The 17,295-nt window shown below is 37.9% G+C and overlaps 1 protein-coding gene across 1 annotated transcript in view; it reads right to left on the reverse strand.

Moving 5' to 3' along the window:
- Positions 1-17,295, reverse strand: part of dst (dystonin) — a 245,852-nt gene that overhangs the window by 162,710 nt on the left and 65,847 nt on the right. Inside the window, exons 5-7 of the mRNA XM_061958270.2 lie at positions 13,808-13,869; positions 8,903-8,992; positions 112-189 (exon numbers count right to left, since the gene is read on the reverse strand). Of these exons, the coding sequence (XP_061814254.1) occupies positions 112-189; positions 8,903-8,992; positions 13,808-13,869 (230 nt within the window). The remainder of the gene's footprint in view (positions 1-111; positions 190-8,902; positions 8,993-13,807; positions 13,870-17,295) is intronic.

The following is a 17,295-nucleotide window of genomic DNA, read 5'->3' on the forward strand; positions in this document are numbered from 1 at the left end:
ACATCCATCCATCTATCCATTTTCTACCGCTTGTCCCTGTCAGGGTCACGGGGGGTGAACAAGTCGCCACCCTTACAGTTAATTTAAAAGCTATTGGACGTTCAGACCTACCTGTCTTCTCTTTAAATAATCCAGCGCAATTTGTACATTCTGGAGCCTGTGGAAGCGCATCCTTCCTCTCTCCCGAGGCTGCAGACAGGAGGAAGAGAGAAAAGTGATCAGTTTGTTTCTGTGGACATATCAAAATACAAAATAAAGTTGAGGAGCATGTACATCGCTTTCAAAAAGTATTCACAGCGCTTCACTTTTTCCACATTTAGGTATGTTACAGTCTTATTCCAAAGTGGAATAAATAACATTTCCTAGACTTCATTCTTGGTTTGTACTCTGCCATGAATTGTCGAGTGTGGGACCTTATATATCAGGGGTGGGCAATTAATTTTTACCGGGGGCCACATGAGCAACCCGAGCACTGCTGGAGGGCCACATCGACAACATTTCAATTAAATTTTGCTCAGTATTATTTTTGATATACCGTAAGATAAATAATAATAATAATAATAATAATAATGATTAATAATAATAATAATACTTTCATTTAACCTAACTTAACTTTATACAACAGCAGATTGCTTTTGATGGTTTTATTTTTAACACTGTCTTACACTACACTTCCTGATGTACAATACAATGCAAAAATGTCAATTTCTGCACAGAGTTTATCCTGCATCCTCTTTAAAAGTCCAACATTTTTCCCCGTCAGATTTGGACAACCATCTGTTGTCACACCTGCCAGCTTGTCCAATTTCAGTCCTAACATGTCCAAACACGCATTTACCTATGTGAACAAGTCATTACCTGTGGTTGTCCCTTTTAATTGACTGCATGGCTGCCAGCTCCTCCGTGATTTGAAAGTCAGTAGTTATCCCACGTAAGAAGATGAGCAGCTGGGCGGTGTTACGTACATCACAGCTCTCATCCAAAGTCAGCGAAAAACAGTCAAAGTCGGCTGTTCTGTTCTTCAGCTGAAGCTCCAAGTTTCAGGTGTTGTGCCGGATAATGTACCCCCGGCGTAGAATGCACCCCCTGACGGGAGTGTTATATCAACTAAAACCCACACTTAAAGTTTCCACGTGCAAGATTTAATCTATTTAAAAAAGTTACTTAATAAGAAGCCAAAAGTGCAAAAACAATCATGTTCGTGTTGGAGGAGTTGTGAATGAATGAAATATGAAATCCGTGCTGCAGTCGCTGCTGGGCCACAACATTAGGTACACCTGCAGACTGCAGCACGGATTTGATATTTCATTCATTCACAACTCCTCTAACACGAACATTGTTGTTTTCGCACCTTTGGCTTCTTATTAAATAACTTTTTTAAATAGATTAAATCTTGCACGTGAAAACTTTAAGTGTGGGCTTTAGTTGATATAACACTCCCGTCAGGGGGTGCATTCTACGCCGGGGGTGCATTATCCGGCACAAACATTATCAGCGCAACAGAGTCCAATAAGCACTCCTTAATAAACTCTCCGTCAGAAAACGCCTTACTTTTTCTGGCGATTTTGTGAGAAATGACGAAACTTGTCCTGACGGCTGCATTCTGGGGGTGGGAAATATGGGAAAAAGTCCTTGTTGGGTTTGCAGTTTTACCATCAACGCATCAGCCTCCCTTGCGCGCGCTTCATCAGACAGATTCCGGTATTTTTCCTTGTGCTTCGTCATGTAGTGGCGATTCAAATTATATTCTTTAAACACAGCAAGCTGTGTACCACAGTCCATGTCTTGTTGAAAACACAGCATTCGTCATCAACTTTTCTCTTTTTAGCTCTCATCACTTGTCGCTGTGCACCTTCACTCACAGGTTACACCCGGACATACGCCCATAAATAACACTTTTCAAAATAAAAGCAGCACAGTTGTATTGCACGCACGACATAGATGTTTTTTAAACTTTATTTTGTAATTTGTGATTGCCGCTGTTCACATTCACTCACGTGCATACGTCCACACAGAAGTAATACAAATAACGCTTTTCAAAACAAAAGCAGCACCGTTGTATTGCACACTCGACATAGATACTTTTTCAAATTTATTTTGTAATTTATTATTGGCCTCACGCGGGCCGGACAGGGATGCACAAAGGGCCGGATGTGGCTCCCGGGCCGCAGAATGCCCAGGTCTGTTATATATAGAGAGGTAATAGCTTTTCCAAATCATGTCTACCTCACTGAATTTACTACAGGCTAAATTCAATCAAATTGTTGGTATGTCTCAAGGATGATCAGTTGCTCAATGGCCTAGTGGTTAGAGTGTCCGCCCTGAGATCGGTAGGTTGTGAGTTCAAACCCCGGCCGAGTCATACCAAAAAATGGGACCCATTACTTCCCTGCTTGGCACTCAGCATCAAGGGTTGGAATTGGGAGTTAAATCACCAAAAATGATTCCCTGGCGCGGCACCGTTGCTGCCCACTGCTCCCCTCACCTCCCAGGGGGTGAACAAGGGGATGGGTCAAATGCAGAGGACACATTTCGCCACACCTAGTGTGTGTGTGACAATCATTGGTACTTTAAACTTTGAACTTTAAACTTTAAACAGGATGCACCTGAGCTCACTTTTGAGCTTTTTATTTTTTATTTTATTAATATTATTTCTTTGGTCAGTTGTCTAACAAAACAAACAAACAGTTTTACATTCATAAATTGACAATTTTACAGACCAAAAGGCTTTAGGCTGAAGTTGAGCACTTATTTCGCCTAACCCTATAAACAATCTCAAATACAAGATGAGCTTCATAGAAATATGACATTTCCTTTACACAACATATTATAAATACACCTTGTACACAACATAAACACTGTTCAAATATATACACAGTAAAGACATAGACAATGAAATATTTGTGAAAGCTTCATGGCAAAGGCTGTGAATACGTATGCGCATGCGCATATGTAGTCTTTTATTTTTATTAAATTTGCAAGAATTTCTAAAATAACTTTTTCACATTGTCATTATGCAGTATTGTGTGTAGAATTTTGAGGACAAAAATGAATTTATTCCATTTTGGAATAAGGTAACGTAACAAAATGTGGAAAAAGTGAAGCGCTGTGAATACTTTGCGGATGCACTGTAGATATAGAAAGGACTTCCACAATCTTACTCACTGATCGACAAAGGAGAACACACGTTAAAAAAAAAAACTTCTAATAAACAACATTTTCCACCAATTCCACCTCTGAAGAACATGCTCTGAATGTGCAAGTAGTTTTATGCATAAAAAGGATGCTTATGTCTATTTTCTCTGCACTATTTCAATAGCTGACTCTCAGGTATAGCACACATCGCAAGAGAGGGTAAAATGGAAAATGCAGTGAAGCACGGATGCAGAACACCTAAAAGATTGGGTGCTGCATTCGGCCATGTCTAAACAAACAGTATTGTGGAAGATGAAAAATGTCTCATTAAATTTGGAAAATTGTGTGGAAAGGTAATGCAGAAAATGCATGACAAGGAAAGATCCTCTATATTGATCAGTAGCACTCAAATGTGATACAGAGACTTTAATGTCTGCTAATGCATCTAATGACATAACATGATGGGATTGTCTCTACACTCCTAAGTGGCCACAGCACACTCGCATGTTAGTGGGTTATGAGGGCATCCACACGTACCCCCTGGTCAACATCCACCACGTCTCCATGCCGCTCAACCGCGCATGCTTCAGTCCCACTCACCAACCGCAATGTCTTCAGGACATCGCGCTCCCTCGGCTTATCACCCCAAAAGGAGACATGTGGGATAAAGGGGGGCGAGGGTGGAAAAAGGAAGACAAGGAGACAGACACAACGGCCCAAATCAAAGGGAAGTCAGACAATGGACAGAAAAAACAACCAGAAAAAGAGGGGAAACTAGATAGCTGGAGAATGAAAGTTAGTCGCAAGGGGTGATGAATTTGGGAATACATGCTGTAAAGCGCATGATGACATAATAACAGCACATGGAATGGAAAGAGCTAGCGCTGCAAAAAATTTTAGGCCTTTTAGTAGGGCTAGTACACATTGGAACTAATTTACTAAGATCCAAATAACTGGTGGTAAATAGTAGGGCTGTGAATATTTGGGCACTACAAGATTCGATTCGATTCGATTCTTGGGGGTAACGATTGGATTCAGAATCCGTTCTCAATTCAAAACGATTCTCGATTCAAAATCAATACTTTTTAAAGTTAAAGTACCAATGATTGTCACACACACACTAGGTGTGGCGAAATTATTCTCTGCATTTGACCCATCACCCTTGATCACCCCCTGGGAGGTGAGGGGAGCAGTGGGCAGCAGCGGTGGCCGCGCCCGGGAATCATTTTTGGTGATTTAACCCCCAATTCCAACCCTTGATGCTGAGTGCAAGCAGGGAGGTAATGGGTCCCATTTTTATAGTCTTTGGTATGACTCAGCCGGGGTTTGAACTCACAACCTACCGATCTCAGGGCGGACACTCTAACCACTAGGCCACTGAGTTGGTTAACATAACATTGGAGGGCCAGTTCTACGATTAACTACAGTCCTCCAAAAAATAGACAAACAGCTCAGATACATTTTTATATTGCTTAAAAGAAAACTGGTTGTGTTTAATAAAATTCTACCCAGATATTTAATTAAGTCAAATGCAAATAAGGCAACAAGAGAAGTATCAAACATTTCTGTTTTTTAAAGTAATACAGCAGATTTTGGCATCTGGATCGACAATATGATTTGCCTGAATGGCTGGACAGGACGGGTTAAAAATAAAATATAATAAAAAATGTATTGATTTTTATTTTTTTTTATCGATTATGAATACCGTATTTTATATTGTTTATTTGTTTTTTCTAAATGGAAAACACTTCCTTGTGGTCTACATAACATGTAATGGTGGTTCTTTGGTCAAAATGTTGCCTTGATGATGTTTTACAGATCATCTTCAAGCCGCTTTCTGACAATCGCTTCCTGATGCGCCGTTTTGGGGGCGGTCTTATTTACGTGGCTCACTTTCGACAGCGTCTTCTCCCTGTCATCTTTGTTGTACCGGTGTAGCGTGCAAGGACGGGAGTCAAAAGATGAAGCTAATTGTTTTAATGACATTCAGACTTTACATAAATCAATAACGGAGCAGCATCTCCTCATCCGGAAACAACAACAAGGCCGGAAATGTGTCCCGGCCTTGTTCCTTGGGTGAATAATGTGAACTCACTACACCGGTATGTTTTAGCGCTTTTATGGTGAGTTTACTGACAGATATAAGTAAGAACTTTACACTACTTTATATTAGAAATGGCAACAGTGGAGGATGAATGTGCCATAACAAGAAGATAGAGAAAAAGAAGAAGCTTATCGACTATGGTGTCGCATTAGAGAGAGTGCATGGAGACTTTGACTTCACACATAGCTGTGAAAATACAAAATACCAAACTATTTGAGAAATCAGACTAATGCACGGAAGCGTAGTGATTGATTCTTATGGGGAACGCTGCTTCACTATACAAACTTTTCGGTTCGCGAGCCATGTCGGAGAACCAAATTAGGTTTGTAAATCGAGGTTCCACTGTCGACCAGGATTGCACGTTTTAATACAAACAAACATTTCGTAGATCAGGCCCATGATGTAATAATTTCTCACTTTCTATTTGAATACTTAAAATTTTGTGACACTTTAGCATCGTGAACTACTTGGGTTTTTAAAAGTGAATATACTGGTGAAGATGTTATGTGTTTTGCCTTTGTTCTAATATTTTTTTTTTTTTTTTTAAGCAATTCCAGAAACATGCCTCTAAAAACGTACCGCATTTTCTGGACCATAAGGCACACCGGATAATGAGGCGCACTGCCGATGAGCGGGTCTATTCAGGTCTGTTTTCATACAAAAGGCGCACCGGTTTATAAGGCGCATTAAAGGAGTCATATTATGATTTTTTTTTCTAAATTTAAAACACTTCGTTGTGGTCTACATAACATGTAATGGTGGTTCTTTGGTCAAAATGTTGCATAGATTATGTTTTACAGATCATCTTTAAGTTGCTTTCTGACAGTCGCTTCAGTGCAAGGACGGGAGTGGAAGAAGTGTCAAAAGATGGAGCTAACTGTTTTAATGACATTCAGACTTTACTTAAATCAACAACAGAGCAGCATCTTCTCATCCGTGGCTTAGTAGTGCAACAACGGCGAGTAGCGCTATATGTGTCCCGTGAAAAACCGTCCGACCGGAACTCTCTAATAACTAAAGTTCCGTGGGTGAATAATGTAAAACTCACTTCACCGGTAGTTTTTAGCGCTTCCTTAGCGAGATATAAGTTAGAACTTTACGCTACCTTATATTAGAAATGGCAACAGCAGAGGGTGAATGCCACATAACAAGAAGATGTGAAAAAGAAGAAGCTTATCGACTATGGTATCGTCACGGACTACAGTGGCGGACGTGCGCACATTTTCAGGACTTATGCAGATCTTAAATACAAATCAGCAGGTACAAGAAGGTAAGAAAAGTTGGTTTTAGCATAATATTGTGAAACAAAACGCCCGATAATATGTCTGCTAATGGGTGCCATTTTGCGGTCCTTATAGTAATACATGTATCTCTGACTACGGTAGCCGTAATGGGCCAACAATCCATCAAGCGGTGCGGCTTCAAAGTCATACTAAAACATTTTGACAGATTTTTGAGTGCTGTGTATAATGTTCTTTATTTTCAATGGAACATTTAAAGTTTTGGTGTGGTTTACTGGCGTCAGAGTGCAGTCTACACGTATCTCTTATGTGTGACTACCATCTACTAGTCACACTTATCATTACACCATGTACCAAAAAAAATTGCTTCGAGGTCGGTAAGCACAACCAGAATTATTCTGTACATTAGGCACACCGGGTTATAAGGCGCACTGTCGATTATAAGGAAATATGGTTCATGAAAATGTCATCGAAACTAGAGATGTCAGATAATATCGGCCGATAAATGCTTTATAATGTAATATCGGAAATTATCGGTATCGGTTTCAAAAAGTAAAATGTATTACTTTTTAAAACGCAGCTGTACGGAGAGGTACACGGACAAGAAGTACAGAGCAGTTGCGTCTCCCAGTCATATTTGCCAACCCTCTCGATTTTCCCGGGAGACCCCCGAATTTCAGTGCCCCTCCCGAAAATCTCCCGGGGCAACCATTCTCCCGAATTTCTCCCGATTTCCACCCAGACAACAATTTTGGGGGCGTGCCTTTAAGGCACTGCCATTGTGTGCCGGCCCAATCACATAATATCTACGGCTTTTCACACACACAAGTGAATGCAAGTCATACTTGGTCAACAACCATACAGGTCACACTGAGGGTAGCCGTATAAACAACTTTAACACTGTTACAAAAATGCGCCACACTGTGAACCCACACCAAACAAGAATGACAAACACATTTCGGGAGAACATCCGCACCGTAACACAACATAAACACAACAGAACAAATACCCAGAACCCCTTGCAGCACTAACTCTTCCGGGACGCTACAATATACACCCCCGCTACCCCCTAACCCCCCACCTCAACCCCGCCCACCTCAACCTCCTCATGCTCTCTCAGAGAGAGCATGTCCCAAATTCCAAGCTGCTGTTTTGAGGCATGTTAAAAAAAATAATGCACTTTGTGACTTCAATAATAAATATGGCAGTGCCATGTTGGCATTTTTTTCCATAACTTGAGTTGATTTATTTTGGAAAACCTTGTTACAAAATTAGGTATAACAATGTGTTAATTCCACGACTGTATATATCGGTATCGGTTGATATCGGGATCGGTAATTAAGAGTTGGACGATATCGGAATATCGGATATCGGCAAAAAAGCCATTTTCGGACATCTCTCATTGAAACCTTTTATACCTTTCCAATTTACTAAGTCAAATGTTGCTAGAAAAAAAACGATACGTCTAACAATAAAGCGAGTGGTGGCTTCAGACCCAGCGGCCCAGTACTGAGTGAATACTCTACTACATATACTGTATGATGAGGTGACATGTTAACAGGGGAATGGACTACTTGACAACATGCAGCACAGCCACAATCACCTGAATTCTGCATGTAAGCACATTGCCAAAAAGTACTCCATAAAAGTGTGTGAAATGTAGTGTAGGTCTTTGCCAGCTTTTTGTGAAGTAAAATATAAATGTCAAATTTACCCAAATATAGGACAATATTTTGTTCACATAAAAACAATTCTGCAAAAGACAGTTTGCCTCAAGTTAGGGCCAATGTGGAAAGAATAAGCCAAACTGTGGGGCCAGGGAAAGTTGTCAACAAACATGTTTCTCCATTTTCTTCCATTTTGTGACACAAATATATTTTGTGTCATATAGCATCCACTTAAAAATATAGGTTGATAGAATATTTACAATGTGCACATTCTACCCTGTACATAAATGCACGTTATTGTGATGCATTAGCCAGTTATTCATATTCCATTCTTTTAACAGAACACTTCATATAATTAGGGAATAAAGACCTTAATTATTGATTAAAATGTACTTCATGACAGCAAATAAATGCAGAGTCACATGATAGAATTCCCCGATGACTGCTTACAGTACCGACACAATCCAGGCATCAATGTCCAGCAGACTTTGCTAAAACCAATACTGACTTTTGGCTACTTAGCGAAAGCAAAAAAAAAGTCACTTTTTTATTAACTTTCTTTGGAACCCAGCACCATCGAGAGAGACAGAACATATTGAATCAAAGTGATTTCCGATTCAAAGTGTCCCAAAACACTGTAACGTATCACTAAAAAGTTACATACAATAAAAAAAAAAAATCAGTTCAGTCTCATAATGTAACATGTTTTTGTGTTCTAAGATTGAAATAACATTAGGAAACAAAACTCAACTTACCAATGTGTCGCCAGACAAGACCTCGAGCAGTGAGATCAAGTTATGTCCATCTCTCAAGTCTTCATACAGGTTATTTATATGCTTCCGTACCTAAAAGAATAGAGATTAAATATATGTTGGCGATAGTAAACACACTTGAATAATAAGGCTCCCCCTACAGTTTGGGAGTAGGATTTAAGTTGAATAAATATTAACTGGCAAAGACGGTTTCCAACATGCATACGATACAATTCATCACACATTTCCAGTTGACTCATTACAGCACTTCCGAAAAGGAGTAGGAAGAAGCAGAGATTATTTAATCCTACCCCTTTTCATACCATAGCAATTTTATCCAATTTCCTTGTTCTCTGTAACAGAACATTGAACAAATAAAAAAAAAAAATATATATACCATAGTGAGCAAACACATTAAATACATAAATAATATTTGTCTCAATTGAAAAAAAAAAAAAAAAAAAAAAGGTTCAAGATGCTCATCATCATTCTTGTTCTGTGTACTTTGTAAACACTTGTAGTTCGAACAGTCTCTTTTAAACTGAATCATTATGATGCTTTGTTTGATTTCTTTGGTTAATCCATTTCATAATTTAATTCCACATACAAATATGCTAAAGGTTTTAAGTGTTGTACGAGCAAAAAAAAAGGTTTTAAATTAGATTTTCCTCTAAGGTTATATTTCTCCTCTTTTGTTGAGAAGAATTGTTGTACATTCTTGGGTAGCAGGTTATAGTTTGCAATTTTAGTTGTTTGCAAATGCACCAAATCGTTGAATTTCAATATTTGTGATTTAATAAAAGAAGGGTTTGTATGTTCCCTATATCCAACATTATGTATTATTCTAATTGATCTTTTTTGTAACACAGTTAGTGAATGAAGCGCACATTTGTAGTTGTTTCCCCATATAGGCATGTTGAGAAACTAGAGGGAAGTCAAGCTAATGAATGCTTGGAGACAAGATTGTAGAAGCAATGCATACAACGCAGCAACGTTATGGATTCACAATGCTGACATTTCTGCCTCGCACATTGTATACGCATACTAGGCGGCAACATTGTGGCCGTTATGGCCTTATCAACAATGTCTGATATGCGTTTGACAACTTCCGAGGCCCTCTCCTTCGGGTAGACATGTCCTATGTCCTAAATAGCGAGCCCCTACAATCAGCCTCCTGCTGACCTGCTTTCACACAGGGCTTTCAGCGCTGTAATCCCAAATAGCAGCCACAGCTGTGGAGCCAAAATAGACCTGCACACTTATGTTATTGGTTCAAACGGGCACATTCTCAAAAATTACTCAGCACTTCTCATTTGTCATGGATGGACGTTTTATCTGAAATACTGTTATTGTTCTGAGATCCTGGGCATTTGACTACATTTCCTTGATTGGCTATAGATTTTTCAGCTGTGTATGCCTTCGTTGTTCTTCTTTGGGACCACCATCTAGCACAGGGGTGTCAAAGTCAAGCGCGAATGAATTATCTATGGCCCCCGGGATGATATTTGATTAGTATTAGAACCGGCCCGCAGGCCACGGCCGCCTGCTGCTGTTTTGCACGCACCAATACTCCATCAGTGTTGGCGCAAGGAATTTTCAAAAGGGGTCCCAGGGACCCCATCAAGTCATAAAAAGGGGTCCCACATAGTGCATTTTCGGGGTCCCACTTTTTTGTAAGCGTTTTGAAAACAAATGATAAATGTATGCATTATCCTGTTATAGCTCACATTCTATATTGTGTTTTGGAAAAAGGTTGTCATAAACATTACTTAATTCATAAAAATATAAAAAATACAGAAGAAAATAAAATTTTATGTACGGTACCGTATTTTTCGGACTATAAGTCGCAGTTTTTTTCATAGTTTGGCCGGGGGTGCGACTTATACTCAGGAGCGACTTATGTGTGAAATTATTAACACATTATCGTAAAATATCAAATAATATTATTTAGCTCATTCACGTAAGAGACTAGACGTATAAGATTTCATGGGATTTAGCGATTAGGAGTGACAGATTGTTTGGTAAACGTATAGCATGTTCTATATGTTATAGTTATTTGAATGACTCTTACCATAATATGTTACGTTAACATACCAGGCACGTTCTCAGTTGGTTATTTATGCGTCATATAACGTACACTTATTCGGCCTGTTGTTCACTATTCTTTATTTATTTTAAATTGCCTTTCAAATGTCTATTCTTGGTGTTGGGTTTTATCAAATAAATTTCCCTAAAAAATGCGACTTATACTCCAGTGCGACTTCTATATGTTTTTTTCCTTCTTTATTATGCATTTTCGGCCGGTGCGATTTATACTCCGGAGCGACTTATAAACCGAAAAATACGGTAAATGTATTCAGTTATAAACATTCATTCACTTTCTTCTTTCCTTCATAGATCTAAACTTTACCGCTGCCTGTATTTTTTTCTATATTTTTATTGTAATATTTTCAGAATGTGTTTGTTCTGTTTTTGGGCAAAGTAAGACAAAGAAAACAATCTGAAGTTGTCCTTATTTTTTAGTTTTAATTCCATGATTATAATAGTCCGGCCCGCGTGTGCACAGACTTTCCTCCATGCGGCCCCTGAGCTAAAATGAGTTCGACACCCCTGACCTAGCACCTCTGCTGGTTGCTGCCTTAAAGCAAGCGACTCATCCTAATATTCATTATTGAAAACAGCACATTTTAACTCGGCCGTTCATACCATGCCAGACTTGGTGCCCCGCTAGCCTGCGCTCAAACTAAGCATGTTTTTCGTGCTGTCCCTTGTACTGTTTTTAAACTGAAAATTCGCTGATTTAGTGGATTATCTAAAGTCTTATTTCCAGTCAATCCAATTATTTATATTGTGCAAGTTGGCGGAGTGCGTAACAGTGGATTGCACAGTGTGCATGCCAGTAAAGGGAGTGTTCCTTGGATTTGGACTATATAGAGCAGGGATGTCAACTCCTTTTCATTGGAGGGCCACATCGCAGCGGAGGGCCACTTGTAACAGTGAATATACTGTATATGAATGCAAATGTATAATTGCCTCATTTATTCTATTTTTTACTGATACGTGATTTGCTTTGAAATCATAAGTCAAGGTGGCAAGCATATATATTTAGGTTGGAGATGTCTTGATTCGATACTGATATCAAACATTGGTCGAATATCATCAAAAAACAAGCATTGGATGATATCAGCTTGTATCTAAAATCTCTGATTAAGTGCTCTGATACAAGCAGTCCTGCAGCGAGTTTATTTAACAGAGAGTCAACATCTACTGTAAATGTAATCTAGTAGGTTGGCTTTTCTTGTATTTTAGTCAAGTTATAGGCTATTAGAACCTAGCAGCTACACAACAACTAAGAACACAAGCTAGACACACGTAATAAGTGTCCTTAATTGAAAAATATTGCAGTCTAAAACACAACATTTGTCAATATGAACAAGTATGAACTAATTATGGTGGCATTTTATTTACACTGTAAGTAAAATTATGGTGGCATTTTACTTACACTGTAAGTAACATTATGGTGGCATTTTACTTACACTGTAAGTAAAATGCCACCATAATTAGTTGATACTTGTTTATATTGACAAATGTTGTGTTTTAGACTGCAATATAGTTCAATTAAGGACACTTATTATCAAGGGTGTCAAACTCGTTTTCATTGAGGGCCACATCGCAGTTATGGTTGCCTTAAGAGGGCCGCGTTTAACAATGAGTAATATATGAATATACGTGTATATATATATATATATATATATATATATATATATATATATATATATATATATATATATATATATATATATATATATATATATATATATATATATATATAATACATTAACAATATATTTTTTTACATAAGCTGCAAAAAAAATATTACAATTTTACTTTAAAAACTGGCAGCTCAGTCACTAAAATTTTACAGTAAAAGCAGTGATTTTTTTACAGCATATGAAAAAATGTAATAAATGGAATGGAATGGAGAAACAATACCACTGTTTTCAGCTGTAAAATTCAAGCAGAGCTGCCAGTTTGTTTGTTTTTACCGTAAAATGTTTTTTTTGGTTTGTTTTTTTATGTTTAAGTGTTTTACTGTATATGGGAAAAAAACAGTACCAAATTTGATTTTAAGGTAAAAAAAAACTCAGTCGGCGGAATTTAACCGTAAAATCTATTGTCAATTTTACAGTCTACAATTTGATTGATAATTTGTTTTAAAATCATAAGTCAAGTAGATATTTAAGTACAGTATTTATCTTCATTTTAACAAAAAATATTTTTGTAATATATAAAATATAATATTTTGATTTTGATAATACTACATTTTAAAAGATATGCAATTGCATGCAGTACATGATTTTTAATGTCAAAAGGAAAAGAACAAATATATTTAGTAAGAAAAGATTAAGCATTTTATTAACGCATATTATTTCCAGGCTTTCGCGGGCCACATAAAATCATGTGGCGGGCCAGATTTGGCCCCTGGGCCTTGAGTTTGACACCTGTGACTTACACATACAAAGTCTTCAAGGCAGAAGCGCATTAAAAAGAATACAAAATATACAGTATCGTTGTATTATATAGTATTTGTCTTCGGGACATGTGCATAGCACTAATGATTCCGAGGTATTGTAGTTAATAAATTAGCTGAGACAAGCCAGGGCGTGTTGGTCTGTTGTAGTGTTTTGTTAAATTCCACAGACGTCTGAAACATCACAGTGAGCCATTCCAGGGAGACGGCACACATATGCAAGACTTCTTCTTCCAAACTTTCATAATTTCTGGGCATGAAACCAATATACATGTTAGAACTAAACATTATTAATAATACTAAGCCAAAAGATTGTTTATACTGGAGGAGAATGATTTGTTGTTGAACAAAAGAAAATATCCCAAAAGAGCGCTTACCTTCATCAGGTGCTGGTTTATCCATTTTGTGAACGTCTTCTTTTGCACTCTGTCTCTTTCATCTACGGGAAAAGAGGAAAAAATACATTTAGTTCATCCTTTGTGCGGTACCGTGCTTTATTTGAGCTTGTTTTGTTGTGTCAAGGGTAAATGGTAGATGCAATGTAGGCAAATGGGCCTGACACAGTGGTTAAGAAGGTTCTAGCAGGTTCGGTCTCTTCTAAGAACATGCAAGTAATGTTAGTACTGTAGATGATTACTGAGGGGCCTTCAACTGAGTTCAACGATCAATTGGTTACATATCGATTGATTGAAAGATTGTTATTTTTATTAATAAAAGGGAAAAAATTTGCTCTGACTGTTCTGAACTCCTATGTTGTATTGCAGGGGTTGTCCAGGAATATTGGTTTGGCCCGATGGCCCATAGCTCATGTTTTAGGATGGTTACAGAATTTGGTACATTTATAGGTACCAACAAACCGTCAGGGCTACCAAATATCAATTCACGTAAAATTAAACGTTTTGATGGCTTTGTTGCATGTGACGGCACAATCTGTTGCAAACTCGACACAGGCTCAAGCACCAAAAACAAGCATTCATGCACTCAGAGCACTCAGCTGGACTGCCTCTGGGTAATGTTACCATTTTCCATCCAATAACACAAGAAGAAGGCCCTCTAAAGTACAATAGAGCTCCGCTTTTCAAAATGCACTAGCTCAATGCTAATTTACATTGGATTTGCCATAGAAGTGCTAAATATTAGCACTAGCGATTGGAATCACTTTAAACACTTTCAAAGTTTGATAATCAAAACTACAAATAAGATGCATGTTACACTCTAACAGCAAGAGTGTAATTTAATACAATACTTACAGTATGAACACGAAAGAAAAGACTGGCAGATTCAACCTAATGGCAAAGACTACTTCCTGGCTAGGGCAACAAACGACATAGTCTATACACTACTGCCATCTAAGGTCTTGGAATTACAATTGCATAAGTCTAAAAGTCTACGATGGTACATAATACAGTACAGTACTTGCAAATGAGACACCTTAGTGTAAAAAAACAAGATAACTGGACAGCATAGCTCAGTGTTAAATGCTCATTTAAACAAAGAATGTTTTTCCTTTTTTAACAATTACCATTCATTAACACGTTTGAAAACACACAAATGTACCGGTACCAAAAATTGGTATTGTTGCGTATCGGTATCGATTCCCAGGTACAGTGTCAATTAACTGTATCAATTAGAATATGAAAGGTACACACACACATATACATATATATATATATATATATATATATATATATATATATATATATATATATTAGGGCTGCAACAACTAATCGATTAAATCGATTAAAATCTATTATAAAAATAGTTGGCGATTAATTTAGTCATCGATTCGTTGGATCTATGCTATGCGCATGCTCAGAGGCAATTTTTTTTTTTTTTTTTTTTTTTTTTTTTTTTTTTTTATAAACCTTTATTTATAAACTGCAACATGTACAAACAGCTGAGAAACAATAATCAAAATAAGTATGGTGCCAGTATGTTGTTGTTTTTTTCAATAAAATACTGGAAAGGATAGAAATGTAGTTTGTCTCTTTTATCCGATTATTAATCGATTAATCGAAGTAATAATCGACAGATTAATCAATTATCAAATTAATCGTTAGTTGCAGCCCTAATATATATATATATATAAAGCCCGGCCCGGCCAAATTTATATATATGTATATATATATATATATATATATATATATATATATATATATATATATATATATGTATGTGTGGGAAAAAAATCACAAGACTATTTCATCTCTGATGAAATAGTCTTGTGATTTTTTTCCCACACATACATATATTGCGCTCTACTACGGTATCGAGCACTATTTTTTGGATAACCTTATTAAGACATATATATACAGGTAAAAGCCAGTAAATTAGAATATTTTGAAAAACTTGATTTATTTCAGTAATTGCATTCAAAAGGTGTAACTTGTACATTATATTTATTCATTGCACACAGACTGATGCATTCAAATGTTTATTTCATTTAATTTTGATGATTTGAAGTGGCAACAAATGAAAATCCAAAATTCCGTGTGTCACAAAATTAGAATATTACTTAAGGCTAATACAAAAAAGGGATTTTTAGAAATGTTGGCCAACTGAAAAGTATGAAAATGAAAAATATGAGCATGTACAATACTCAATACTTGGTTGGAGCTCCTTTTGCCTCAATTACTGCGTTAATGCGGCGTGGCATTGAGTCGATGAGTTTCTGGCACTGCTCAGGTGTTATGAGAGCCCAGGTTGCTCTGATAGTGGCCTTCAACTCTTCTGCGTTTTTGGGTCTGGCATTCTGCATCTTCCTTTTCACAATACCCCACAGATTTTCTATGGGGCTAAGGTCAGGGGAGTTGGCGGGCCAATTTAGAACAGAAATACCATGGTCCGTAAACCAGGCACGGGTAGATTTTGCGCTGTGTGCAGGCGCCAAGTCCTGTTGGAACTTGAAATCTCCATCTCCATAGAGCAGGTCAGCAGCAGGAAACATGAAGTGCTCTAAAACTTGCTGGTAGACGGCTGCGTTGACCCTGGATCTCAGGAAACAGAGTGGACCGACACCAGCAGATGACATGGCACCCCAAACCATCACCCAACCATGCAAATTTTGCATTTCCTTTGGAAATCGAGGTCCCAGAGTCTGGAGGAAGACAGGAGAGGCACAGGATCCACGTTGCCTGAAGTCTAGTGTAAAGTTTCCACCATCAGTGATGGTTTGGGGTGCCATGTCATCTGCTGGTGTCGGTCCACTCTGTTTCCTGAGATCCAGGGTCAACGCAGCCGTCTACCAGCAAGTTTTAGAGCACTTCATGCTTCCTGCTGCTGACCTGCTCTATGGAGATGGAGATTTCAAGTTCCAACAGGACTTGGCGCCTGCACACAGCGCAAAATCTACCCGTGCCTGGTTTACGCACCATGGTATTTCTGTTCTAAATTGGCCCGCCAACTCCCCTGACCTTAGCCCCATAGAAAATCTGTGGGGTATTGTGAAAAGGAAGATGCAGAATGCCAGACCCAAAAACGCAGAAGAGTTGAAGGCCACTATCAGAGCAACCTGGGCTCTCATAACACCTCAGCAGTGCCAGAAACTCATCGACTCCATGCCACGCCGCATTAACGCAGTAATTGAGGCAAAAGGAGCTCCAACCAAGTATTGAGTATTGTACATGCTCATATTTTTCATTTTCATACTTTTCAGTTGGCCAACATTTCTAAAAATCCCTTTTCTGTATTAGCCTTAAGTAATATTCTAATTTTGTGACACACGGAATTTTGGATTTTCATTTGTTGCCACTTCAAATCATCAAAATTAAATGAAATAAACATTTGAATGCATCAGTCTGTGTGCAATGAATAAATATAATGTACAAGTTACACCTTTTGAATGCAATTACTGAAATAAATCAAG

The sequence above is a fragment of the Nerophis lumbriciformis genome, linkage group LG02 (assembly GCF_033978685.3).
Source record: "Nerophis lumbriciformis linkage group LG02, RoL_Nlum_v2.1, whole genome shotgun sequence".
Lineage (NCBI taxonomy): Eukaryota > Metazoa > Chordata > Actinopteri > Syngnathiformes > Syngnathidae > Nerophis > Nerophis lumbriciformis.